We start from the raw sequence: 25,216 nt of genomic DNA on the forward strand, positions 1-25,216 counted from the left end.
AAGCATTTTTTCCTTTTTTGGCAGTGAGGCTTGCAGCGCTGCCCAGAGCTCCATGTCATCGTCTTTCCTGTAGAGGTAGGACCAACAAGGACCAAGTTTCCCTGTTCCAACTCAGCAACAGCCCTTGCACCTCTCTGTTGAAATTCGGATTTCCAGGTGATGCTTCCTTTCACTTCATTGGATAATAAGGACTGTAGAAGACTCAATAGGACATTGTCATCGATAGTTGGGTATACGTCGCTATTCCCATCTGAAGAAACAGCTGTTGCATGTAAGCTTTGGCAAAAATTAGCATGTCATTCTACTCACTAGGACGCTCCTCTGCGTTGGCTGATCCTATCACTGCTTGGTCTTGAGTAGTTCCAGGTGATGGTAGCATACTCTTGACAGTTGCAGTGACGATGTCCTCGATGTCTTTGAGAAGGTGCTCCCTTGCCTGGCTTGCCATCAGCTCAACAGGTTGGATTCCAGCTTCAAGGGGAGACAAAGGGTGTTGCTGAACTGAAGAACCCATAACAAGTGAGGCATTTGACAGGAAGATTTTCTCTTGTCGTGACAGTTCTTGACTATATCTGGGCGGAGGACAGAGCTGAAGCAGCTGGTGGTAACGCTTGCTACAGTTCACATAATTCAAGAAGAAGCGGTCATCCAGGAATTTACTGCGACCCTGCAGTCTGGCATAGTGGGCCATTGCGACAGCTGAAGAATGTCCAGCCTGTAGATCTTCAACTGCATCATCTTCATCATCTGCAGATTCATCATCTACGTGCCTGTAAATGGGAGTCAACTTGAGTATCAGTGTCAATGCATGATAAGGCTTATCAAGTACTTACTGGTTCATTCTGTATTGGCGCACTATACCAACATTTGCATGCCGCCAAGTTTGGATAGTGAATCCCATAGTGTAATAATTGCTTGTGACTCTTAGGAATATTTGGGAGAACTTTTCTGGCGTAACTTGGTTCCCTTTAGTTTGGAACAGATACTCCTCAAGGGTTTGAGCAGCATTGCTGTTGTTCAGGACCTTATAAAAGTAGACCTGAGCAGCCTGATGTATGCGAAGTTCCTGATGACAACTTCACTGGTCTTTGGAGGAAGTGATCGGGCAATCCACTAGTCAACATGTTAGTAACTGATAGCTTTGCCGGACTTTTGTCCTCGCAGATGATAGGAGGGAGGTGGATAAGTTCCAGCGGTACTGTGAGTTCTTGTTGTTCAACTATCCGATAAATGCCACCATCCACTCCAGTTGTTTCTCCAGTGGGCGCTGTACACAACCCAGGATCTCATCCTATGCTTCCCTTGAAATGCTGTGTTGATCAAATCGAGGTCGAATCGAGGTGGAGCCGATGCGGTCGGTGTTGTTTTTCAGATTCGGCGGACGGGTGACTTGTTGGTGTCACGCGCGCATCCTTGCTCGCTTGGTTTGATGGCGATAAAAAAGGGAATGTCTGAATGGCTGGATGGCTGGATGGATGGATGAATGGATGGATGGATGAATGGATGGATGGATGGATGGATGATTGACGAACAAGAATGCAATTGAAACAGATGGACGGATGAGAATGCAATGGCAACACGTGACCGATCAAAGGTGGAGTAGAGGCCAATCTCCTTGGCGATTGAAAAAAGGAGAAAACTCATTAGCCACTGGGTCACGACGTAACATTAGGGTTGCATGCAGATTGTATTCAAAATCAAACGGTCCAATCCATAGGGTTAGCGAGCGGCGAGGGCCGAAAGGCGCGGTTCAGGCCGCGGTGACCGCCGAACATCAGCGGTTTTCTACCATCGCGCATGGGTTTTTCTCAAGCTATGCATCCATGCATCGCACCCTTCGATAGAGCGAACTGAGACGGATCGATCGGTGGAATAAAATTCCCATAGGGCACAGGTTTGCGATGTGGAGAGTGGTTGAAAAAAAACGGGGATTTCGCGCCCATACAAAAATTTGCGAGATGGCCGCCTTCGTGCAAGTCCCAATCGTTAGAATTTTCTTGATGACCACAGCTCTCATCACCCACTGAATTCTGGTGACCCTTGGGGCAATATTGCCTGCCTCCTCAAATACACCACCCATTCTGACACTAGAAAACACAAGGAACTTGTAGATTGTATAGTCCCATGAAGCGCCATCAAGTGATGTCAGTTCTTGGTTGAGAAGCATGAAGCCAATATTGAGAATGGCTGAAAGGCCTTTCTCTTTGTCTTTGACCTTGAGTGCTTCTTCCAGAACTTGAAGCTCCTTTTCTTCTTCTTCAGCAATGGACAAATGGATCCCTTCCCAGTGAGCTGATCGATATCTTAGAAGCAGAAGCAATATACGCAGGAAAATCTGTGAGTAGTCTTTCACAGTGTTTGCGTTTAAATTCCTCATCCTCTTGTCTGAAAGGACACTAACTTCATAGCCTTCGTACATCACTTGTTGCAGCAGAGGTGAATCTTGGTGGTGATCGATGTATGTGTTGACTTCGAGAAAGAATTCATAGACCCAGTCCTTGAGAGTTACTTTGAGATACATAGGTTCATCTCTTGAGGGAAGAGCGATGAGGGAAAGGATGCTCTGTGGAGACAATCCATCCAAAAGGAGGTCCCATTTGTGCTTCGTCATTAAGGGAGACCTGTCCTTTGGATCAAAGGCTCTGACCACTGTGCTACCCAGCTGACTCCGGATTCCTCGAGTGTCTTGAAGATAAGATTGCTGTAGCTGATTAAAGTCATGGAGTGAATTGCTGGTATCCACTGGGAACCAGATAGTTGCATTACCACACTGGTAAAAGGCTTGAATGTTGCCTGTTGCAATAACAGAGTCGGGAGTAATGCCAGGATGTTGCTTCTTGATGTGTGTGACAAGCCTCCTTCTTGTCACTGACTGAATACCCTTGTACAGTTGAAGACATATAGCACAGTACATGCCCATCTCAATTTGCAGACCTGGAATCAATGGAGGTAAAATGTTATTGGGAAAGAAGGGGACACTAGGATGTTGGCCTTGGTGTAGAGGGTAACGTCTCAGGAGATTGGTCATAACAGCTTGAAGTTCTGTTGCTGCCATATGAGGAAGATGTTGATGAGGATGGCTGTGCAAGTGTTTGGGTGTGATACAGCTTGATGTACCCCTGGATTCCTTGTTGCTGCTGCAAATACTGCATCTGAAAACATGGTATACAGGAAGGTATTCGAGATGAACAGCTTCCAGTTCATCAGAGGAGTGCCACTGGACATAATACTCTGATAGTTCAGATACTGAATGGAAGAGGCAAAAGTCAGCATCCAATGGTAAGGTATTGCAGTCATATCTCACCTCCTGCCATGATGTAAAAATCTCCTCTAGCATTCTTCCCTTGCACCTGGTGCAGCACACCTCTTCCTTCGGTATCCTCTGCCATTTGTTGTAACCCTGTACTGTTGAGTGTTTAGTCAGTTGCATGCATAAACATTTAAGCTCTAATATAATAAAATATACACCAACTTACTGGATGATAAGTAGATGGATGGATGGATGGATAGATGGATGGATGGATAGATGGATGGATGGATAGATGGATGGATGGATGGGTGGATGGATGAAATGAATGGATGGAAGAATGGATGGATGGCTGCGTGAGAAAATGGAACCAAACAGAACTGATGCATGGATGGATATGATGTGCTTGCAATGCATACAAAATAATCATATTAGATGATGCATGGATAAATAAATAAATGCTTCCATGAAATGCATACAAAATAATTGTATTGGATGACTAGCAGTAGTCGAAATAAAATACATCCGTGCATTATTAGGAAATCATTGTACTATTAGATGATCCATGCATACAACATAACTGTATCGCATGAATAGGAATAGTCGAAATAAATGACGTCTATGCATTAGAATATAAGTGTATTGGATGATGCACACCTGAACAAATAAAATCAAAAGTGATGATGCAATGAGATGCAAAGAAAAAAAAATAATGATTTTCATGCACAACTGCAAGTGGAAATCCACCAAGTGAGCTTAGGGGACCGTCGAAAAACCGGAAGGGTGCTTAGGGGATTAGGAGCTAGGTCGAATAAATAACGATTCCACCTTAATTATGTTATTTAAGCCCGCCCCCGGGGGTTAGCCTGGGCGCGCGATGGGGTTAACCAGGGTTAGCGAGCGGCGAAGGCCGAAAGCCGCAGGTCAGGCAGCGGTGACCGCCGAAAATCAGCAGTTTTTTCCCACTTTGCATCCCTTTTCGTCAAGCTATGCATCCATGCATCGCACCCGTCGATAGAGCGAACCGAGACGGATCGATCGGTGAAAGAAAATTCCCACTTCGCACAGGTTTGAGCGGTCGGGAGCGGTTGGAAAAAAACAGCGATTCGCGCCCCATACAATTTTTTGCAAAGTGGTAACGACTTTGCAACTTCCAATCGTTAGTCCGATTCCCTTTCGTTGTTCACGCTATTTGCTAATATACATTACAGCCGATGTCTTAAGAGCGGGCCAGCTGTTATTCGAATGCTGTCACTACATGCAGTTGGACAAAGTTAGTCTCTTCTCTCTCGCTGTATGTTATCGGCCTCTTCGTAAGTACGTTTTTATCCCCTCTTGCTCGACTATGACTGACCTGTTTCTCCCTCCCAATATTATCGATCATTCCCTGCCTTGTTAGTGCTCTCGCTTGTCTCTTGCGTGCACCACTTTATTCACCCTTCACCCAATGTTCACCAGCTGCCAATGTTCAGACATAACACACTTCACTCGCTCAATGGTGTGGGCCGACATGCAATGCATAGCTCCATAGCTTGTATTATACAACGACCACCACCATGTGAACGAACAGACTCACCCATATCCCACCCTCTCCTGCTGCGTATCCTCCCACCTGTCCCACCCTCCCACCGTGTACTCTGCCACCTGTCCTGCATATCCTCCCTTTCATCTGTCACGTAGTTGAGCCAGCGTGGAGGGGTAGCCGAGTGAGAGTGAACGAGTTGGGTGTGATGGGTCAGATGTTGAGGAGTAGCGATGCTGAGGAGTAGCTGAGCAAATGCGTCGGGCGTTGAGGGATAGCCGAGTGTCGAGTGTAGAGTCGCTAGTGACGAAAGCGAATTCGAATGGGGCATGCGGCGTGGGATGCAGTCGAGTCGGATGCAGTCGAGGGTGAACATTGAAAATGAGCCATCCTGTACAGTAGTTAGCGCTATGACAACCGTCAAGAGATAAACAGCCATGCTCACCATACACAGACTATGATCCGTCAGCATTGTCTTTTGTCACGAGGATAAACATGGACGTTACCGCAAACTCCTCTCCATCCACACCCTATATTCTCCATCGCCAGCCTTTCCATCTTGCCCACCTCTCTCGCCATCCTGCTTTCGACACCGTCTGCTCTTCTGGCGTCCTTCCGCACTCTGTTATCCTTTCCCTTCCGGCTGTTTGACTATCGACAACAGTCAGCGAGAGTAACACTCAGAGCAACGGCGACAAACGAATCAGCAACTCACAGTCTGTACAGCGTACTATATCTCCAGCATCCACCGCCCTGCCCTCCGCCGTGTACCATACCTCCTCCCTGCTGTCTCATCCACACGCAACCAAACGTTGCTTGCTTGCTTGCGTCAAGAGTAGTCGTCAAGTCAGACGCAGCCAGACGCAGCCAGCAGGGGTCACACATACGTCTCAAGTCGTCTCTGCATGACACATCTCTGCTAGCTTTGCCTGGCTTTTGTCTGACAGGCGATAGGAGTAAGAGGGACAAGTACCAACGCTACTGTGAGTGCTTGTTGTACAACTCACCAATAAATGCCGCCATCCACACCAGTTGTCTCCCCAGTGGGCGCTGTACACAACCCAGGATCTCATCCTATGCTTCCCTTGAAATGCTGTGTTGATCAAATCGAGGTCGAGTCGAGGTGGAGCCGAATGCGGTCGGTGCTGTTTTTCAGATTCAGCGGACGGGTGACTTGTTGGTGTCACACGCGCATCCTTGCTCGCTTGGTTTGATGGCGATAAAAAAGGGAATGTCTGAATGGCTGGATGGCTGGATGGATGGATGAATGGATGGATGGATGAATGGATGGATGGATGGATGGATGATTGACGAACAAGAATGCAATTGAAACAGATGGACGGATGAGAATGCAATGGCAACACGTGACCGATCAAAGGTGGAGTAGAGGCCAATCTCCTTGGCGATTGAAAAAAGGAGAAAACTCATTAGCCACTGGGTCACGACGTAACATTAGGGTTGCATGCAGATTGTATTCAAAATCAAACGGTCCAATCCATAGGGTTAGCGAGCGGCGAGGGCCGAAAGGCGCGGTTCAGGCCGCGGTGACCGCCGAACATCAGCGGTTTTCTACCATCGCGCATGGGTTTTTCTCAAGCTATGCATCCATGCATCGCACCCTTCGATAGAGCGAACTGAGACGGATCGATCGGTGGAATAAAATTCCCATAGGGCACAGGTTTGCGATGTGGAGAGTGGTTGAAAAAAAACGGGGATTTCGCGCCCATACAAAAATTTGCGAGATGGCCGCCTTCGTGCAAGTCCCAATCGTTAGAGGGTGGTTGGGCTGTGCCGGCTCTGAGAGTATAAATGGGTTCATAAGGGGAAGTTTTTGTCCATAGGCCTGGAGTCTGAGTTCTTTGCAGCCGGCCTCTATCAGGCAGTGTAAGAAGAGGGATATTGGGACAAGGGCAATGCCATATGTTGCACTATATTTTTTCCTCGCCTCTTGAATTGTGCGGTATTTCTTGAGTGAGGCAAAAAAAGGCTTCTTAAAACACCATTCCACCAGAATCCTGAAACCGACATCTGCCAGAATTAGCCACTCTGCAAAGAATTTATTGTCTTTGATTCGGCCTGGATAATGAACCCGAAGGTGGACAAATGTGTGCATTGTTGCAAAATGTTTCAAAAAGTATTTGGGGGACATGGCGATAGACCATGAATCAACGTCCTCCACCTGAGGCTGCAGCGATGCCATGATTGCCATTTCCTCATCCCTTGGCAACTGAGAGAGGGGTTTGAAAGGGTGCTCTATAGATGCATTGTCGCTATCAAGCGTTGGATCATCCTCAATCACTTCATCACAATCTGAACCGGGCTCATATAATGATCCGAGATCGACTTCATCACTTGGGGAGCTGGAGGAGCTGGAGGAGCTGGAGGAGCTGGAGGACCTGGAGGACCTGGAGGAGCTGGAGGACCTGGAGGAGCTGGAGGAGCTGGAGGAGCTGAAGGAGCCATCCAAAGAAGGTTCTGGTGACACTGAGGTTGGTTCAAATTGGACTGACATATGTGAACTTGTTGAAGAGCAAGGGGACATGACTGATGCAGCTGAAGATGCTGGAGAGGCGCTTGGTGTTCGGGAGGCAGGAGAAGGTACTGCGGAAGCTCTTGACCTTTTGTTGTGTCTTTCCGAAATGATGCCAGCATGTCGACGCTTGGTATTGGATTGGGAATTCATTTGTTGAGCTGCTGGCATGTTGAGAAACTATGTGAGATTATAGACAGGTCAATGTATGCTCTTGTCTGCAAAGTATCTCGTATACTCACGGATGGGATCACAGAAGAATCCACTTTATTCCATAGATAAACTTTTTATTAGGATGCAAGGCTGGTGGATGTCGAAGAAACAAGTTAGCAAATACATTGTTACACTGTAGAGGTTCTGATGTTATTGCAGCTGCTTGTATGCTTACTGGGGCCTGAAATGGGGATGAAAGTGCGTCAGAGAGCCGTAGTGCGCTTCGAGGGTGTAGAGGCAATACATGCAATGGATGTGTGATCAATGTGAGAACAATGTATGGAGGATGAGAAATAACGCTATGAAGTGTGAGCACAAGGAGGGATATTACTGCTGTTCGTATGCTTACAGAGCCTTGGGATGGAGATGGGGATGCGTTGGAAAGTTGTGGTAACAGCAAGAGCCGATTTGTTTAATGAAGCCCACAACACAAACCGGAGGCTTCTTGATAAAGTAATAGCAACATGTGATGTTTTGTTTTGATGTCGGGGTACCATCAAGCACTAAACTGCATCAGGTGGCCTAAATATTTTAGGCATTTGTGATTAACGCATAATAGCCGTATTTTTGAGGCATGCTCGCATTCACGTCATGTCAGGTTAAATAAATATTGAACGCGCTTATTTACTTCAGTCAGTCCCTCCACCGGGACACGGAAGCATAACTGTGGCATGATGGAAATGATCGAGCGCAAATGGGTGACATCACCAATTTGATTAACATTTCCCCATTTTCGAACTCTGAAAGCTACAACTTTTGAGCTCGTCACTTATGTTGCTTCTGGCGTACAGAAGCTTTTTTTCTTTTTTTCCACATAAACGCCCATATATCTCCATAACAATGCGCACTTTCGAAACTATGGGTATCCGGATTAGATCCTGAGCTTTCCATTGATATTCATAAAAAGGAACCTCCGATATAGATAAGCATACGTCGAACAACGCTGGACGGGATAATATTACGTAATGTTTCTTATCTCGGCAGGGACTTTTGGAGACATATACACGCATATCTCCATAATCAGCCAACTTATAGGAAGCACTTTGGCATGCCCATATAGCTCAAGGTCTAGATCACACATGGAGATAAGAAAATGGGATCCCCCACACTTATAGGCGGTATAGTTGTCCATTTAGAGAACGTCTCTCGAAAGCTAATGTTACGTAAGGCCCTCTTATCTCAACCGCTCATGACACCTCGCACGAAACATGGTTTGTTTGGGACAGATACACATTTATCTCCACAACCAGCTATCCCCCAGGGTACTTACTGGTATTGCCATATAGTTCCTATCATGACCTATGCAACCTTACAAAAAAAATGCGATCTCCACCACTTATAGGCAGTATACCACTACCTGCAGAGCGCCGCCTCTGGACCGCAAAGACAACATCCCCCCATATCTCCCCGGGTATCTCTGTATGCATGCATTCTTTGCCATATATTGAGAGAGTATTAGGCTTGTTATGGATATGTACAGAAAAAAGTATCCCAAATACAAGTAGTGTGAAGTACATGCCGTATCAAATCGCGGCTTTAGAAGCCAAATAGGCCATACATTTTAAACGACGATATCTTCGGCCACAAGAGGTCCCCGGCCGTAATTTCTTTTGATTCTGAAAGCCAGAAACCAATAGTATATGCATGCAAATCCCCCTGCTCAGAACCCCGCTCCAATGTAAATTTCTCTAACTCTTGCAACATCCACCCACGCTAATGATGGAAAACCAAAGCTCTTCCCCCAGCTCAGACACCTTTTCCTGTGTGGTTTTATTTGCCCTTCATCACCGCCTCCTGAACCTCCGGTACACCCTCCCCTCTGCCCATTCCTTTCCCTACCTCAGCTACTTCCTCATCTTCAAGTTCACGCTCTCTTAAGAAAGGAATTAGTATCTGCATACGTCTCGAAAACGATGTCGTGAGCTCTTGTTGCGGACCATTCTTCATCTTTGTCTTCTTGACCTTCTTCTCCTTCTGGCGTAGTCCTGCCAGACGATCTGGTTTTTTGTTCCACCTCTTGAAAGCGTAGACTAGCATTTGAGCTACAGCGACTTGTTGGCCTAATTCCTTACTGTAAGTATAAGTATCAAGATAGACGTTATGCTAACAAGGCGCAATGGAAGGGGGCGAGGAGGTGCATATATGATGCGATTGAAAGAGCGGGTGCGACAAGGCATAGTGAACAGGAATATCCCCATTCAGGCACAGTAAGGTATGGAAGAAAGGAGAGAGGAGAGAGGGATCAAGCACAGAAACAGAATGTACGTACCTTGATAAAGAACAAGCGGTATCGACAAAATCGCCCTCTCTCTCGCTGGGAATCCGCCATACAAGATTGACAAAGTCGGAGACCCAATGACCATTCCCTTTGCTGCCGCGCAAAAGCAAATCGCCGTAGCTTCCTTCTTATCAAACCTCAGCCCGCTTAAAAATCGTCTCCAGAATGGTTCCTTCATCGTCCTTGCCCTACCCCCTTCCGTCAGTTCCTCGGCGTCCGCCTCTACATCGGTTCGTCCCTCGGTTTCTCGACCTTCCATGTCCCCCCTTGAATCACCCGAAGATGTTTTGACATCAAAGCTCTCTGGCAAGAAGGGCAACCTTGTAAAGTACACGCAGATCCCAGTAAACACCACGTAGAGCCCAAAGTTAACGAAACATATGAAGATGACGGAGATATAGGAGATAGATTCGAATGCACCCGCTTGGAATTGGGTAGAGAAGACGGACCAGATCAGGAGGAGGAGGAGGAAGGTGGATACTTTGGGAAGGCGAAAGGTGGTGGCAACCCATTTGGTTTGGCGGGGGAAGACATTGAGAATGACTTGGCCTACAAACTGTAAAAAGGGAAGTTGTCAGTGGGAAACCGATAATTAAACGACTAGAAACAGAGACACGACGTACTAGAGGCACGAAGAGAGTCAGTCCCAGCTGCCTGGCGAGTTGTCGGTAGATCTCCTTCAATCCCTGTGAGCCTTCGTATCCTCCCTTCGCAATCGGTATGCCAAATGACCATGCAGGGGACGAGAAAAACATTTCGCATAGGAGAGGAGTTATAAATGTTCCAAGTAAATTGCCTATTCGATCGTCAGCAGTGTCAAACAATCACAAGATGGCTGAAAACACACCCACGCAAACTTCCATCGTCGCCGCCTCTGTACTGCCTCCCGCATTTCTCGTCATCGTAATATTACTCGCAACCGTTGTTGGCATGACACTCATCACCATCATCCCCACCAGCACATACTTGTCTATGGCCCCATTTCCCGAAACCCGTACACAGTTAACGATAGCGAATACGATGGCTGAGAAGAAAAGGAAAGAAAATATCTGTGTAAACAAGTGGAGTCGCCAGTTGGTTAGTTGGTGGAAAAGAGCGGGAGTAGAGAGCGTAAGACCGGTGATCAGGAATATAGCAGTGATGACGCCGTAGGTAATGGAGTATTGAGACCGAATGGCTAAAATGAAGGCGAATCAGTGGTTTGAATAATCTGATACGAGTGTCTAATATGTACTTACCTCCCCCATTAGCGGCAACATGTGGGAACTTCCACGCCAAAACAATGACAACTCCTATCCCTATCAAGAACCAGTTCCCGATGAGAAAATCCAGAAGCAGCACTAATGGGTAATACCATGGATTTTTCTTTTTGACGTTTTCGCCGTTGGCGTCTGTAATGGCTCCTTCGACGCTTGCTTGGCAAGGCATTGTGTTTGATTTGGATTTTGGGACTCGTAAATGGCTGTTGTTGATATTGGTATCGATATCGATCGCCGATGTCGAGGTACTCGAAGGTATTGACTGTCAAGCGCGATGTGGTTCTTCGTTAGTCCGGTGAGACATGACATTGATGAACAGTTCGCGGAGGCCTGGTATGATAAAAGGACAGTTTAAAGACCTGCTGGAGCTACAACTTATATAACGAGACTTTACAAAAGAACTGATATGAAAGATGAGAAAATGCCCAAACAGTCGCCAAAATACCAGATGGCATGTTGTTTTCGTCGCCATTATGGCGGGAGCAATTACTAGTAGGGCGAGAAGATAGATAAGTAATAGGCAAACCGGATTTGCCCGCCGATTTCATTTGCCGGTTTCTTCAAGTCGAACCAAACTGCCGATTTACATATCTGTCATCTTTTGCAATGCATAACTAGAGTGATATGATAAAATCCGCCTGGCTTAATAACCATGAGAAGCTTCGGTATCCTGAGGTGGTCATAATATATTTCATCTACAAATTACCTCTATCGCATGACACCTGTACCTTTTGCACTTCTGACGTTATCGCCGTCGTCGATTCTTTTTCTTCTTCTTTGAACCCCTCGCATCTCCCGTTACGCTCTTCGCATCTTTCTCGTTCCCTTCACTCTCAACTCCAATCTCATCTCCTACGCCTTGATCGCTTTTATCATATTCCTCATCCTTCTGGTAGTTCCGGCCCTGCTCCTCATCGTCCTGATCTTCATCCTCATCGCCCTTCTCATCCTTATTCGGCTTCTTCCCACCCTCTACAACGCCTTCACTTGCTTGCGCACTATCCCTATTATCAACCTCCGCTTTAATCTCAGAGACATCCCTATCGGCAGGTGTATGAATAGCATCTTCATCCTTCACACCGTCACTGTCCGGTTTACCTGCTAGCGAAGTATAGTCGTTTGATGGACTAATTTCCGCTTCCGTTTGAGCCAGCCAAACGTCGTTATTGGTGTCGTCCTTGAGAGAACAAGCGGGGAACGATGGTGGGGAGGCTTTAGCTGGCATTTCCGGGGCCTGTTGATCTTCGGCGGGACCAGAAACAGGCTGTACTTGTTCGCCATCAATAGGCACATCCTTCGCTGCCAGTTCCGCGTTTTCCTTTGCGCTATTTGAGTCCTTTTCCTGCTCCGATTCTGTCTTCTCCAGATCGTCTTTATCCTTCTGTCTCTGTTTATCCGGTTTTTCCGACTCTTTGTACTTAGCCTCGCTACTGTCTCCTCTTTTCTCAGTCTTTTCTGCTTTCTTCCCAGTCTCCTCTGCCCCAACAACGGGAACAGTACCCTGCAATTTCCTCTGCGTCTGCTCGTCGATCTTGGTCTCGGCGGCTTCAGTAGGACCGTTCGATGTTGAGCGTGGAGTCGGGTCCTTAGATTGAATTTGACTGTTGGGATGAGGGGTGATAGCCTCGTACGCTTCGTCATCAAACGCACGAGGGGCGGTGGCGAGAGAAGTGGGAGCAGGAACAACAGTGGATAAAGATGTTTCGGAAGGGTCAATAGAAGAGGTCAATGGTTCAGTGGCAGTTGGCTTTGTGGATAATGGCGCTAATTCGGAGTCGTGAATTATTTTCTTTTGACCCATGTCAGTTTTCTCTTCTGCCTTTTCCTTCCCCTCAGCCTCTTCCGGTATTTCTTGAACAGTCTGACTTTCCTTTTTGACTTCCATCTTCCCCTCTGTCTCGCGAATGGTCTTCCCCTTGACAACATTCTCGAGTTTCACAATATCGTCTTCGCCTGCTTTCGATAACGGTTTCAGCCGGATGGAGATGAGCGCCACATCTTGCAGCATCCTAATCGCCGTACACGTCAGTATATATTCAAGGAGAAGGAAACCAACAATCAAACTTACCTCTTCTTTGCATCTTCATTCTGCATCTCAACCTTCCCGAACTCCTCGCCTAACCGCCTTCCGATCTCCCCTACCACTCGCTTCATAATACTCTCCACCTCTTCATGTCCGAGATATTTGGTGAGCACTTTATGAAGAGTAGAAGATTCTTTGACAAGCATTTCAGCATAAGAATGAGGACCCGTCGCAGTTGTTGATGAGGCATTGAAGTCAATTTGCTAAAGCGGTAAAGGAGGTCGTCAAAATTGGTATATGCTCGGGAGAAGAGAAATGAGAAACATACACGCAAAGAACCGATATGCACTGCCAGCCTGTCAGCCATAATAGCCACCAACTTCAAATGAATTTCATTCTGGTGCTCCTCGTAATCCTAAATACCCCTCAAGTCAGTCAAATGTTCCACTCGACCCACATTGAGAAGATGGAACATACCCGTCTCAACTTTCCAAACTCCCCCTCCAAAATACCCCATCTTTCCCCCATAAACCTTTTGCCCAACTCCTTGAAACTATCCATTAAAGCTACCACCACCGACAAGGACTGACTCGCCAGCGCCAAATGTTTTGCGGTGATATTTTTTAAGCCTGCTGAGCGCATTGCACCAGCACCGAGGACAACTTGGCACGTTCGCGAGTTGAAGCTCTGAAAAAGTGAGAGAAGTCAGTCTTAGACCGAACAACCTGCACCGAGAACGCTTACCTTCAAGAACTCGATCACCCTGCTTATGACATCGCCGCCCACTTCTCCCAAGTTGATTATAACACCGACATACTCCGACAAGATCGCCAGACTTTCCGCTGTCGCCTTTACCACAAAGAATTTCTTGCTTCGGATGTGAAGTTGCTTCCCCACGACTTTATCATCATCTTCACCCTCATTTTCCTTCTCGTTTGCATCATCGTCCTCGTCCGCAGAAAGTTTACATTCCTCCGGATCGGTCGTCTCGGCCCTGACAATCAGATTAACAGAGTCCTGAATCTTAGCCTTCACGTCCACCTGCGTCCAAATCTCTTCCTCGACAAGCCTTGCGCTTTTGGTAAGATGTTCCTGATGCCACTCTTGGACCCAACTTTTAGCCTGGGAAGCCAAAACACTGCGGAGTGGGACGATTGTTCGTCCACTGATCTTTTCAGAAGAAGTGATGAACTGGAAGGTGAGTCGATAAATGGTGAGGAACGATTTTAGCGAGAGAAAGGAGTGTGGGGAAGTGCGAACGGACAAGATTTTGGAAAGGCGGGTGTGAGCGAGACTGACTGATGAGAACAATGTTTCCGATAGCGAAATATTTGGGGCTCGGTCGGGACGAGGATGGGGATTCGAAGTGATAGTGAGCGAAGAGGTGGACCTAACAACAAGTTGAGTTTTGTGTTGATCGCAATGTGAAACGCGGTATACTCACGATAAAGATTGAACAACTTCCTCCATAATCTCACCCACCTTCTTCACCGCCGTTATTCTTGCCATCAGTACATCGTACATTTTTGTACAAAGCGATAAGAATGCAGAGTGGTCCATGGATTGTATGAGCTCCGCCAAAGTATTTCTGCTTGCAGTCAGCGATTGAACCACATTAACAACCAAATCAACAGACGTGACATACCCTCTTGTTTCAAGTTTACCACTAGAGTCTTCGTCGTTCAAGGGCAAAACCTACTCATGTCAGCAAGAAATTACTATAATGGAGATGATGTTCACCTTTCTTGATTCCTCTCTTATCCCGACGGTCGCCACCTCAGTCCACAAATTTTCCACTTCGCCCACCTTACCACATTTGACTATCCCTTCTAGCATAGGTCCCAATGCCCCCTTGAGTTCATCTGATGAAGGCGATTGGCTTATAGGTCGAGAAAAGACAGAGGTAAGATAGGATATTAGTGCCGACGTTAAAGAAGTCGAGATAAGATTGACGAGGGAGGTAACTCTGTTGGGAAGGGATGATAAGGCCGCCAAGGACGTTAAGGGAAGCTCGCTTTCGTTCCCTTGTCCAGAATATTTGTCCCACCATCTCACTATATCCTCCACCTCGCTCAAACCGCCCTCCCAATCTCCTTCATTGACCAGCCTTTCCGCGACCCGGATAGCGTCCTCTACTTCGCCCAACGCCTCCACTCCCTTAGCAGTAGCTTTAAGCGCATGTAATCTCTCTTGAGAATCAATGATAGCTAACCCCTTGGTCGCTTGCGCGGTGGAAATGCTGCGCAACAAAGATTGCAGAGATGTGATTTGTTCTAAACATCCCGATGATTCGGAGTGAAGGTCTTGCAAGTTTGATAGAGCAGAAAAGAATGAAGTACTGCGTAGAGTAATCTGGTACAACAAATGCCTTTCGAGAGTATCTAGATGGGTTGATAGTTGATTTTGAGTACTTTCGTCCGGTAAATTATCTGATGAGCTGGTAAGAGCTTCCCAAGTTGATGGATCGGCAAGGCTGAAACTCGAGTCGAAGACAACAGACGGCACGGTGTCGAGCGGCGGGAGATCTATGTTGGCCTTTGAACTATCTCCCTCCGATGTTATTGCTTGCGCCGCTGTGAAGGACTCGTATAGAGGTATGACAGTTGAAAGGTAAGCGTCGTACTGAGTGGCTGGAGGTGGTTTAGGGAGAGTAGGGGGAGGTTGAGATAATGGCAGAAGGGGTTTTCTCGAACTTCTAAGAGGATCGGCACGTTTGATGGGATGGCTGAGTACGGTAGATATGGCTGCAGTGCGTGAATTCGTCGCTTCTCGAAAGTGATTGCGGATCTCAACAGAGACTACCAGATGATCGACTTACCATTGAATCCGCGCTTCTCGACGCCATCCCCTTCGTGAGCATTCACATCAGCCTTCCAAGATACAAGATTTAATCTATCCAGACCGCCATCAATGCTATTCCATGCTGGCTCGATGCCAAATGTGTTGGTACCGAGGGTCGTCTCGAGCAAACTTGGGGCTGTACCGTCTAGCTCTGAAAGGTAAGATTCTGATGGTGGAGGGGGGGATGAGGGCACTGGTGTGGCAACTGTTGATGGAAATGTGCTGCTCATCTTGATGCCAAGAGCAATTGAACGGGAAAGATGGAGACAAACGAACATGAAATCAATGCCGAAAGTCACAAAGCACTAAGCGCGAAGGCGTAGAAGCATTAACTGATGACGTGGCACTTGGCACGTCCCTCTGTCTTTACCTGTTATTTAAGAGGATAAACCGATAGCATGGCTCCAAGGTCCATGGGATGTTTTCGCTCAATACGGATGAGTATGCTATCATAGCTTGAGACCTGCAATTCATCTCCAGTTTGAAATGGATGGCTTTAAGTACTGTAGTCTTCATACTGCCCAGCTCTTTTCGGCATCTCTGTGTGCCGTCATGGTCGACAATCAACCATAGATGAGAGAGGGCGAGATCATTGGAGGATGAAGAGTTTAGTTTATGTGCTGCTGTACACAATACATTCCTTAGTGTAGGTTCATTACAAATGGAACAATAATACAAGACAATGCAAAATCTAACCACGTCACATCCGCGTCGACGAATTGTCCATTAGCCGTCCTTCCAGCCTCACAACCTTTTGTCTCAACGATTGAATCTCCAACCGCGATTGCCTCTTCTCCGCTGCATGCTTCGCCTGCAGCTTTTTCATCTTGTTATCATACTCCTGCTTCTCAGTCTCCCTTATTGTCGCCTCTCTTGCAGCCATCGATTCCTGAACTTGAGTCATCAACCTTGTGCTCTCATTGATAAATTTCTCATTTCGAAGGTTTCTTTCTTCAATAATTTTGATCATGTCAACACAATCGTTGATCATTGATGCGACAGAAAGGATATTAGGGACGGTTGTGTCGTGGAAATCACGGAGGCGCATGTTCTCGTCAAAGAGCTCGTCGTAAGCTATGTACAGATTTTGTGACAAGAAATTAGTGCACGATCACCTTGGACTAGGATACAGTTTCTGTGAGTCGACAAGAGAATAGAACCCACTAGGAGGATTATCGGGATCCCTTTCGTCAAGTTTGAGGGTTTTTACCTTGAGCGCGGATAGATCAAGTTTGTGAACTAATTACTGTATTAATGTACGCTATCCGGGTGATTATATGCCTTATCAAACTTCTGTTACTCACATTCCTTGGCAATTGGACCTGTAGAATGTCCGGTCTCGCTTGTGGCTTGCACGGCTTGAGCAGTATTTGAAGCCTGGGCCGTCTGCTGATCGGCCATCGTGGCAGGCGGAAAACTGAGGATGCTTAAGTGAAGTATTACAAGGTGCTTTTTTTCCTTCAAATGATGATTAGATTGGTCCTAATGTTTGCAGATGGAGTGAGGCGACCAGTGAAGAGTGTTGTCGGGAAAAATAAAGGGGAGTACGAAATGAATGGACGAAATGCGAACATGACTGTCGCGCACGAGAAAGACCTGAGCAGCCTTCGACGGAATTTTACGTAACGCAAGAAACCAGATAAGATTACATATCTTGCTCTGAACAGACGGCACAGCTGGCTCCCGGGCCCGCCCGATCTCTTTGCGAGTAAGGGCGGGGCGCAATTAATAATCATCTATTATCGGCGGGTCTCAAACGTGTTGCATGTGAAATATAATCAGGTCTAATCAGGTCTGGTAGTGTCTAGTTGTTGTCAAATATGCAGTATCATGTCGCTAGCTAATTCAGGCTGTTGACTCATCACTATCGTGTAATCTTTGGGCAATTCACTATTTCTTCTCTAGACTTTTTTTTTATTATTATCTCTGAATCAGCAATGTCTCTCGAAACTTACACCATCTCATGTCACGCATCTGCCATCTACCAACTTATTATCTAGCTATATCCGCCATTCATCTGGGAACAAAGTTACTATTATTCATCCTCTCTATGTCCCGCAAATATCTTTTTCGTTTCCCGTGTCTTTTTCTTTTGTCATCAATGCTCCGCGACAAGGGGGGGATAGCTCTGTAAGGGACGGAGGAAAGATAGTGTCTAACAGAACGGAAAAAGAAACGAGAGGCGGAGAAAAAGGGGGAATTGAGGTGATAAAGATTAGCCGAGGAGAAGAGGAAGAGGAGAGGAGGAGAGAAGGGAAGAGGAAACCGGATCAGAAGAGGTCCTCGGGAGATCGGAGTCAGAGGAAGAAAGAGGAAAATGATGCTCGAAGGAGGAGAAAGATTGGTCAGCTGTACACTTAAGGAAAAGATATATGAAGAGCTCTCCGCGTAGGCGAAATGAAATACAACCTTCATATCCTTCACCCTTCTCTGGCGACCTTTCCAAGAAGATGATCCCACTTGAAACCATTTTATACAAACTTCGCTAGATTCCGAACCTCTAAGTTCTCCGACGGGAGTAAACGGTTGTTAAAATAAACGTAGTAGCATCAGGCGCTTTCCGGCCTCTCTGAGGACAGTGATGTCGCTACAATCTCGCGATTAGTTGAAAAAGGTGCCTTGTGCCATCAATGTAACATACAAGATGTTGAGTAACTGTGTTGTTGGCGGGAGAGTGAAGATTTGAGGGCTGTGGTCTGGGAGAACTATGATATCAGATAAAGTAACCAATGATGTGCTTTAAGCTTAGCGACGCGAGGTGGATATATATTAATGTTATTTAGCTTGTAAACGGCGAGATAGGAACATATATATCCATACATAATGGCTTGGTACCGAACTGCATTTCTGTCTGATTCAGATTAGACAGAGAGTTAAGTGGTATCAGCGTTGATATCAGTCGTACATCATCTCTTAACAACTGAGATGACTAGGCTTAGAGCATATTACTTGATTAAATACAACACCGTTACAAAGTACTATGAACAATCAAGCGACTGATTGATTACACCGCACTGAAATAAGTCGAAGCAAATGGGATTGAAGTGGACTATCGAGAGTCGAGTTACAGTAGTATGTCATTAATTCGAGGTGTATAATCAAGGAGAGGGCTTCGTTCCCATGACTAAGAGGAGTAGATCCGTAGAGAATTTGCATGTTGCAATACGCTTATGTCGTTGAAAGGGAATAAAGAAGAACGTGCTGATTATTGGGAAGTTAGGCAGGCAGGCAGCAAAGTACATCAAGATCGCTAGACACTCATCAATTCATGCAAAAGATGATGAGACGAAGTGTTGTGAGATATAATGCCTACAATGCGACAAATCGATACGCAAGGAAAGAAACAGAAGCCACTATACATGACAGAATCCCACTCCTTAACTTTTAAACTCTTGCCTGTACCTCCTCCACATCTTCAACCTCCATCGTCGTCTATCTATCTCAATTGTAGATTAGACTTTGATCTAAGCAGAAAGATTACCAGCCTCGAATAGCTCATAGTGGATTCGAGAGGGGTCGACACCGAGAGATTGGAGCTTGTCCCTTGTGTTGAGCATGAACTTGGAAGGACCGCAGATGCTAGAGGGGAAAGATCAGCGCGAGTCCTTCAAACAAGACGTGCAAATGAGAATCATGGGAGGGAATAAAGGAAAGGAAAGAAGCAAAGAGGGAAAGAGAGGGTGCAAAAGGCAGTAAAAGCTTACTAGTACTCGGCCGTCTTATCTCCCAAATACAAGTCCTCTTTGATCTTCTCAAGATCCATCCTACCCTTGAAATCATAGTCCTGCCCCTCTACCACGTCATCCGTCGGTCTCGAGTAGAATATTCTACTCTTCACATTCTCATGCACATCTGAAAGCTTCTTTACATGGTCCTTGAACGCACGAACTTTAGGACTCCTGGCGACAGTAACGTAAGTTATAGGCTTGATAGGGGAGTTAGGCTCATTGTTCTTGGCGAGCTGGGCGTTGAGCATGGCCATGACAGGTGTTTGACCCACGCCGGCCGAAAGGAGGACAAGCGGGGCAGTGGGCGAGGAATCGGAGGGTGCATAATAGAAATCACCGAATGGCGAGGCGACGTTGACGATTGAGCCTTCTTGGTAGTCTTTATGAAGAACGTTACTCATCCTAAGAACAAATTAGCGTTGATTAGGAAGAGACAGAAGAGGAGATGACGTGCCATCCAGGGTGGAAGGGAACTTCAGGGTTAGAAAGTGTAGGTACAGGCACTCCATCTTCCCGCTTGACAGAGATTCGGAAATACTCTCCATTAGGGGCGTCAGAGAGGGAATACCTATTCACAGTGCTAATCAGCACAGACCTCACGACGCTCAGCATGAAAAACAACTCACTGCCTAGCTTGCTTGTAGCCTAAACCGGGAATATCAATCTGAACAGCAGTGTACTGACCAGGCCGGAACTTGGGCAAAGGCGCGCCGGATCCTTCAACAGGCTTCAGGTAGAAGCTAGTAATCTCGTTGGACTCCTTGACTCGCTTGGCGACCTTGAATTGCCTCCATCCTTCCCAGCCACCAGCTTCGATAGCAGAATCATAAAGTTGACGCTCCCGCTTGATGAAGACCTATCGTACATTAATTGAAAGTTCAAGATACGGTAAGAGAAACAGGGAGGGACACATACATGGGCCAAATTCCAATAACCATTGTACCAGGCATCACCGACCTCGGGAGTCACGGCATCACCGAGGATGTCAACAATAGCCTGGATCAAGTGCTTGCCGACAATACCGTATTGGTTGGCAGTAATATGGAGAGAAGTGTGCTTGTGGGCGATTCGCTCGACGACAGGAAGGATAGGAGTGAGATCGTGGATGTTGCAAGCGTAGGCATAAACAGCAGCGGCAAGAGCGGCAGGCTGGTGGCCAAGTTTTTGAGCGCTCTCTGAGAAGACGTCTCTCAGCTCGGGGTGGGCACGAATCATGTTCTTGTCTGATCCATCATCGGTCATTGACTGTGCCTTGAGAAGTCACGGGATGACTTACAGAAATGAGTAGTTATGGTGACACCATGTTGCTCGAGGATAGGAGCAGTAGATTTGATGATGTCCTTCTGCGCCTCGGTAAGAGGAGGCACTTCGGGGACCTTGTACTCTTCCTGGATAGAGTTAGGGTCACATCGGTGACCAGGGTCAGGCAAAGGCAGCCCCCTATGTGAAGTCAATAGATGAATCGAGAATAAATAAATGCGGTACACTCACGAGCTGAAGGGGCATCCGGTAGAACCAGCACGCTTCTGGCCGGTGGCAGGGCAGACACCTTCGGTATTCTTCTTTTCTTGAGTAGTACTCATGACTTTGTAGGCGGTAGCAGCGGCAGCAAGGGCAATGATAGCGATAGTAGCCTTCTTGGCGTCCATTTAGGTGTTAGTTTGGGTTGAATGCGATTAATGAATGGGCAATTGCTGTTAAGGAGGATGGATTGAAAGTGGGTGGAGCAATGGGTCCAAGCTCATCTTTATATATGTAACATGAAGACCGTTACATTCCGATATCGAACGCTATGTTGGAGTTGAGAGTTGGAGCAGAGTAGTAGTCACCCGTTGTCATTTCTGGAAGTCATCGGAGCGCGAGTTATGGGGAGTGCTCGTTATTCCGACGATTGAACTAATCCAATAGGGTCGAGGGTATTCGTGTTTTTCCTTCAGCGAGTGGGAGAAAAAGGAATAACGGTGCGGAGTTTGAGGAAGTTAACCAGTCGGAGCCAATGACGGTCCGCCCGATTCAAAATACCGCTAAGTTTCGCAGAAAGTGGGGTGGGCGGGGGTCCGAGACACGTGGATCATCTCGGAGTGAATCGCTCTTCCAACTCCCTGACGTGCGACTTGATTTGGATTTCTTACGCGGGTGCCGGCTGTATCAGTTGCTGATTTCCAAGACTTTGGTTCCGTTCCTACTGATCATCAGGTACATCCAGGCACCGTGGGTTCAATTCAATCGCTGAACTCAATTGAATACGAGATGTTTTCCAATCCATCCTTTCTCTAAGCTGGCGTATTATTCGTTAAAAGCGATGGAGTTGTACTCCATTACAGTATTATGTACCTTATAAGGGGACGGCGAATGACGGCCGTGCCATTCACGGCTCCAATACGGATATAAAGAACGAACACAACAAAAAGCCTCGATCATGTACTTGAGATTGACAACTTTGCAACAATTAAATGAAGGACGGATTGATTACTCGATGAACGCGCAAGATAGTGCGGACGTTCTGGGTGCGCGTGCGGCCTTCCTTTCCATGGAAACCTGGATAAAACTACTTTGCTTATCAACTCAGATAGATTCTTTTTCACCATAACCCGTGCATGGAAATCAATGAAATGGTGAACTGAGCGTCCACACCGTGTTAAGAGTCATTCAAAACTGCCTCATATTCGATAGCCCTTTTTCGGTCATGATGATTTGGCTTTAGCCCTATTACCAAAGCCATTTGCAAATTTATAGAGCGATACCGTTACAAAATGGAAACAAGAACAATCCTTGGGAAGGCCCCTGCGGCCGCTCTATGGGAGTTAGGGATGTAGTCAGTATTTGGTTGAATACATATTACAACTAGGATGATGTGGTACGCACTACATCGGAGTTACGAGAACTCAATAATAGTACTTCTATGTTTTAGGATTTTGCAATGGTGAAACTGTTGAAATGTGCGAGAGTATGAGAGGAAGCGAAGGGCAATGCGCAATGGGTTTAAACACATTGATCAGCAGAGTTTCATATGTCCCGAAAAGATAGTTCATGGATCACTGATGTCACATGATGTATGACCAGAGAATGGACGTTTGGGTAGCAGTGATATACAATATGACAGGAAGAAAAAAAAGGGACATTGTATATATCTATCTACAAATCGTAATGCTCACATAAAGATCGAAGGGAGGTAGGGTCCGTAATCATATTTTTTCAACATCAGTTTCGTTCTCATCTTCATTTTGGCTTTCATCCTCGCCTCCAACTTCACTCTCATTCCCTTCCAGTTTGTAGAGGTCCGCATCTTCCATCTCCACGAGTTTGGCACCAAACTTTTCTTCAAGCCATTGTTGCACAACCTTATCATCCGTCTCTTCAACCATCCCGGCCCCAGTCCAGAGCTCCTCCCACTCAGCGACCGTAGGCGTCGGCGGTAACTCTTTAAACAGTTTCCTTCCAGCGTCTACACCTTTCATCCATTCCTCAACTCCCTTTGGCGCTCCCTCCGGGTGCAACATGTTCAGTTTATCGACCAATTTCGGTTTTGCTCCCAATATGTTTTCGATGGAATGATATTCCTTTACAAACCGAAGCGAGTTTACCGGCCCTATCTTAGGTATATTATTCGACGCATCTGTACCGAGCAGCACCATCCAATCCACCCACTCATCCTTCTCTAGCCCAACCGCTTGCCTTACCTCTTCTCCATCAACGACTTCTAATGGTTTTCGTGAGCTGGAGACGTTTCTCAGTAGTTTCGCGCTGTATCCAAGCACATCACTGTCCTCAGTACCAACATAATCAGCTAGACCAGAGAGACAGAGGGAGGATGCGAGGCCTTCTGCTTCGAAAGGGATGGAAGCGTGGAGGATGGGGACACGAAGGAGGTGGAGAAGATGTTGGCAATTGAGGTGATCGGCAGGAGATGGGATGTCCAAGGCGCGTTGATAGATGGAGAGGACGGAGGGGAGAGTGGCAATGAGGGCCCTGAGGCGGATGAGCGCGTTCGACGAAGGGGAGGGCTCCGATGCTATTTGAAAGGGAGAGGAAGGCGGGGGTGTGGGGTAATGGTCGGATGGGGTTGGTGGAGATAAAACGAGGTTGATGATCTCGCCTTCTTCGCGGGTCAAGTCGAGCTGCCGTCTAGTCTCTGTAAAATTCTCAAGTGGCACAAGGTCTTCCAGCTTCTCATCCAACTTTTCTACCCTCTTTTTCCATTCATCTAGACCAAGTTCTTGTCGGTTGGCAGTCGTCCAATGTTTGAGTTCTTCTTCGAGCGGGGTGAGGTCTTGTGATGGGTCCAATCCGGGTAAACTTGGGGATGGTTTGGATTTGGAGGAGGGAAGAGGTGGACGATAAGCGTCACGGTAGGCTTGGACGAGGTAGGAGAATGTATCAATCGTAGAGGTTATGCGATTGATAGAAATGGTATCCCGTTCAGTGAGGCTTGAAGCAATTTTCTCAGCTGTGGTTTTCTGTTTCATCTGTTCATTTTCTTCCGCAGTTAACACACGATTTCCACTCTGTAGATCCTTGAGCTTCTCCTCTTGATCCCCCTGCAATCCTTCTAGCGCCTCCCTCTCTATTTTTTCCGTCCCTGAACTTTCAGGCGGCGTCAATGGCCCTCCAGCTGGTATTCGGTCCCCGTCCAGCGCATCTTTCCTACCTGTAGTCACAAAAGTAAACTTTGTAGCTTGCCAATGAGCTCGCACAGCATCTTGTTCTTCAGAAGGAAGGTGGAAAAAGTCAGAAATGGCTTCGCGAAGGAGGTGTACGCGAGCCGAGCGGGTGAATTCATGGTTACGTCGAGCTAGATGGGCGGCACGGATGGTGAGACGGCGACGGGCCTAATATGGGGAGACAGTGAGCTCTGTCTTGTCCGAGAAGAACGTAAAATGAGACAGATGAGGTGAAACAAACCTCGGCGGATTTCCATTCCCTTACGCCTCGTTGGTCCCATATGGCCACTGGAATGACACCGTAGGCTTTCATCTCTGATATGAGACTTGAGTGGAGGCCGATTAACACAATGATTTATCGACTTTTTAAGGAGCGACAAATGATAATTACGCACTTGTACCACCCTATTACTTCACCGTAACCCTCCAGAGGGCCTCCTCTAGAAGCAAAATGGAACCGATTGGTCAGTAACGTCGCATCTCTAGGCGTGGATAGTTAGCTTGAAAAAAAGGAAAGGATTGGACAAATAATAACTTACATAGCAACCCGTTTCCCGTGGAATTTCGGATCTGCCCATCGTTTGGAAAAGGCCTTGATCACATCAGGACTGTGTGATTGTGCGGCCGTTAGTTACAAACTTCTCTTCACTCATGTGGGAGATACACACTCACTGTTCCTTCTTAACCCATTGTAAGAGTCCCTTGATGCCCATTCTTGAATCGTATAATGAGTTATAGAGAAGTAGATGAATGAGATGATGGAATTAATTAGTGGAGGGAGTAGGAGTGATGAGCAATCGTGGTAAACAAAAAAGTGATGACGTATAGCACAGTTCCATTATTTTTCTCTTAAGAGATAGCCCCCTAATGTCATCATCTTCGACAACCTTACCAATTAAAGCATGGGGATGCGG

General features: G+C 46.7%; 9 protein-coding genes and 3 non-coding genes; 2 read left to right on the plus strand and 10 right to left on the minus strand.

Moving 5' to 3' along the window:
* Positions 1-301: 301 nt before the first annotated feature.
* On the minus strand, positions 302-1,124 carry CNAG_07585 (hypothetical protein; the record flags this gene model as incomplete). Its single annotated transcript, XM_012197526.1, has 3 exons — positions 302-770; positions 834-1,010; positions 1,075-1,124. 3 exons carry the CDS (start codon positions 1,122-1,124, stop codon positions 302-304), a joined length of 696 nt encoding a protein of 231 aa, XP_012052916.1.
* Positions 1,125-1,813: 689 nt separating this feature from the next.
* Positions 1,814-3,389, minus strand: CNAG_07022 (hypothetical protein; the record flags this gene model as incomplete). Its single annotated transcript, XM_012197525.1, has 2 exons — positions 1,814-3,246; positions 3,305-3,389. The coding sequence occupies 2 exons, from the start codon at positions 3,387-3,389 to the stop codon at positions 1,814-1,816; spliced, it is 1,518 nt and encodes a 505-aa protein (XP_012052915.1).
* A 1,523-nt stretch (positions 3,390-4,912) lies between these two features.
* Positions 4,913-5,654, minus strand: CNAG_07586 (hypothetical protein; the record flags this gene model as incomplete). Its single annotated transcript, XM_012197527.1, has 4 exons — positions 4,913-5,160; positions 5,215-5,224; positions 5,337-5,412; positions 5,485-5,654. 4 exons carry the CDS (start codon positions 5,652-5,654, stop codon positions 4,913-4,915), a joined length of 504 nt encoding a protein of 167 aa, XP_012052917.1.
* Positions 5,655-6,366: 712 nt separating this feature from the next.
* CNAG_08001 (hypothetical protein) lies at positions 6,367-7,965 on the minus strand (the record flags this gene model as incomplete). 2 transcript variants are annotated; one of them, XM_012197548.1, is made up of 4 exons in its annotated part: positions 7,862-7,965; positions 7,688-7,811; positions 7,542-7,602; positions 6,367-7,479 (listed from the first exon to the last, which is right to left on the minus strand). In XM_012197548.1, exon 4 carries the CDS (start codon positions 7,468-7,470, stop codon positions 6,367-6,369), a length of 1,104 nt encoding a protein of 367 aa, XP_012052938.1. In that variant the 5' UTR covers positions 7,471-7,479; positions 7,542-7,602; positions 7,688-7,811; positions 7,862-7,965. The 2 variants fall into 2 exon arrangements, with proteins under 2 accessions (XP_012052938.1, XP_012052939.1); XM_012197549.1 differs by having other exon boundaries at positions 7,542-7,811.
* A 1,149-nt stretch (positions 7,966-9,114) lies between these two features.
* CNAG_01461 (sodium/bile acid cotransporter 7-B/bile acid cotransporter 7-B) lies at positions 9,115-11,485 on the minus strand. The gene is made up of 5 exons (XM_012197149.1): positions 11,029-11,485; positions 10,638-10,967; positions 10,414-10,586; positions 9,782-10,346; positions 9,115-9,572 (listed from the first exon to the last, which is right to left on the minus strand). The coding sequence occupies exons 1-5, from the start codon at positions 11,216-11,218 to the stop codon at positions 9,283-9,285; spliced, it is 1,548 nt and encodes a 515-aa protein (XP_012052539.1). The 5' UTR covers positions 11,219-11,485; the 3' UTR covers positions 9,115-9,282.
* Positions 11,486-11,634: 149 nt separating this feature from the next.
* CNAG_08002 (hypothetical protein) lies at positions 11,635-16,189 on the minus strand. XM_012197550.1 has 9 exons: positions 15,891-16,189; positions 14,813-15,816; positions 14,718-14,767; positions 14,517-14,660; positions 13,817-14,462; positions 13,550-13,759; positions 13,401-13,487; positions 13,118-13,335; positions 11,635-13,058 (listed from the first exon to the last, which is right to left on the minus strand). Exons 1-9 carry the CDS (start codon positions 16,141-16,143, stop codon positions 11,795-11,797), a joined length of 3,876 nt encoding a protein of 1,291 aa, XP_012052940.1. The 5' UTR covers positions 16,144-16,189; the 3' UTR covers positions 11,635-11,794.
* Positions 16,190-16,529: 340 nt separating this feature from the next.
* On the minus strand, positions 16,530-17,465 carry CNAG_01463 (hypothetical protein). XM_012197150.1 has 3 exons: positions 17,218-17,465; positions 17,078-17,152; positions 16,530-16,987 (listed from the first exon to the last, which is right to left on the minus strand). Exons 1-3 carry the CDS (start codon positions 17,312-17,314, stop codon positions 16,614-16,616), a joined length of 546 nt encoding a protein of 181 aa, XP_012052540.1. The 5' UTR covers positions 17,315-17,465; the 3' UTR covers positions 16,530-16,613.
* Positions 17,466-17,784: 319 nt separating this feature from the next.
* Positions 17,785-18,299, plus strand: CNAG_12948. The gene has a single exon (XR_001046257.1). It is a non-coding gene; the product is annotated as a hypothetical RNA (non-coding RNA).
* Positions 17,874-18,621, minus strand: CNAG_12949. XR_001046258.1 has 2 exons: positions 18,544-18,621; positions 17,874-18,509 (listed from the first exon to the last, which is right to left on the minus strand). It is a non-coding gene; the product is annotated as a hypothetical RNA (non-coding RNA).
* An 86-nt stretch (positions 18,622-18,707) lies between these two features.
* Positions 18,708-21,571, minus strand: CNAG_01464 (nitric oxide dioxygenase). XM_012197151.1 has 7 exons: positions 21,133-21,571; positions 20,918-21,081; positions 20,557-20,864; positions 20,268-20,497; positions 20,096-20,209; positions 19,618-20,043; positions 18,708-19,492 (listed from the first exon to the last, which is right to left on the minus strand). The coding sequence occupies exons 1-7, from the start codon at positions 21,288-21,290 to the stop codon at positions 19,378-19,380; spliced, it is 1,515 nt and encodes a 504-aa protein (XP_012052541.1). The 5' UTR covers positions 21,291-21,571; the 3' UTR covers positions 18,708-19,377.
* Positions 21,572-22,076: 505 nt separating this feature from the next.
* CNAG_12950 lies at positions 22,077-24,036 on the plus strand. XR_001046259.1 has 2 exons: positions 22,077-22,148; positions 22,215-24,036. It is a non-coding gene; the product is annotated as a hypothetical RNA (non-coding RNA).
* On the minus strand, positions 22,262-25,146 carry CNAG_01465 (5' flap endonuclease). XM_012197152.1 has 6 exons: positions 24,975-25,146; positions 24,842-24,910; positions 24,698-24,784; positions 24,544-24,628; positions 22,507-24,470; positions 22,262-22,436 (listed from the first exon to the last, which is right to left on the minus strand). Exons 1-5 carry the CDS (start codon positions 25,013-25,015, stop codon positions 22,827-22,829), a joined length of 1,926 nt encoding a protein of 641 aa, XP_012052542.1. The 5' UTR covers positions 25,016-25,146; the 3' UTR covers positions 22,262-22,436; positions 22,507-22,826.
* Between the last annotated feature and the right edge of the window lie 70 nt (positions 25,147-25,216).

Source organism: Cryptococcus neoformans, chromosome 11 (assembly GCF_000149245.1).
Source record: "Cryptococcus neoformans var. grubii H99 chromosome 11, complete sequence".
NCBI lineage: Eukaryota > Fungi > Basidiomycota > Tremellomycetes > Tremellales > Cryptococcaceae > Cryptococcus > Cryptococcus neoformans.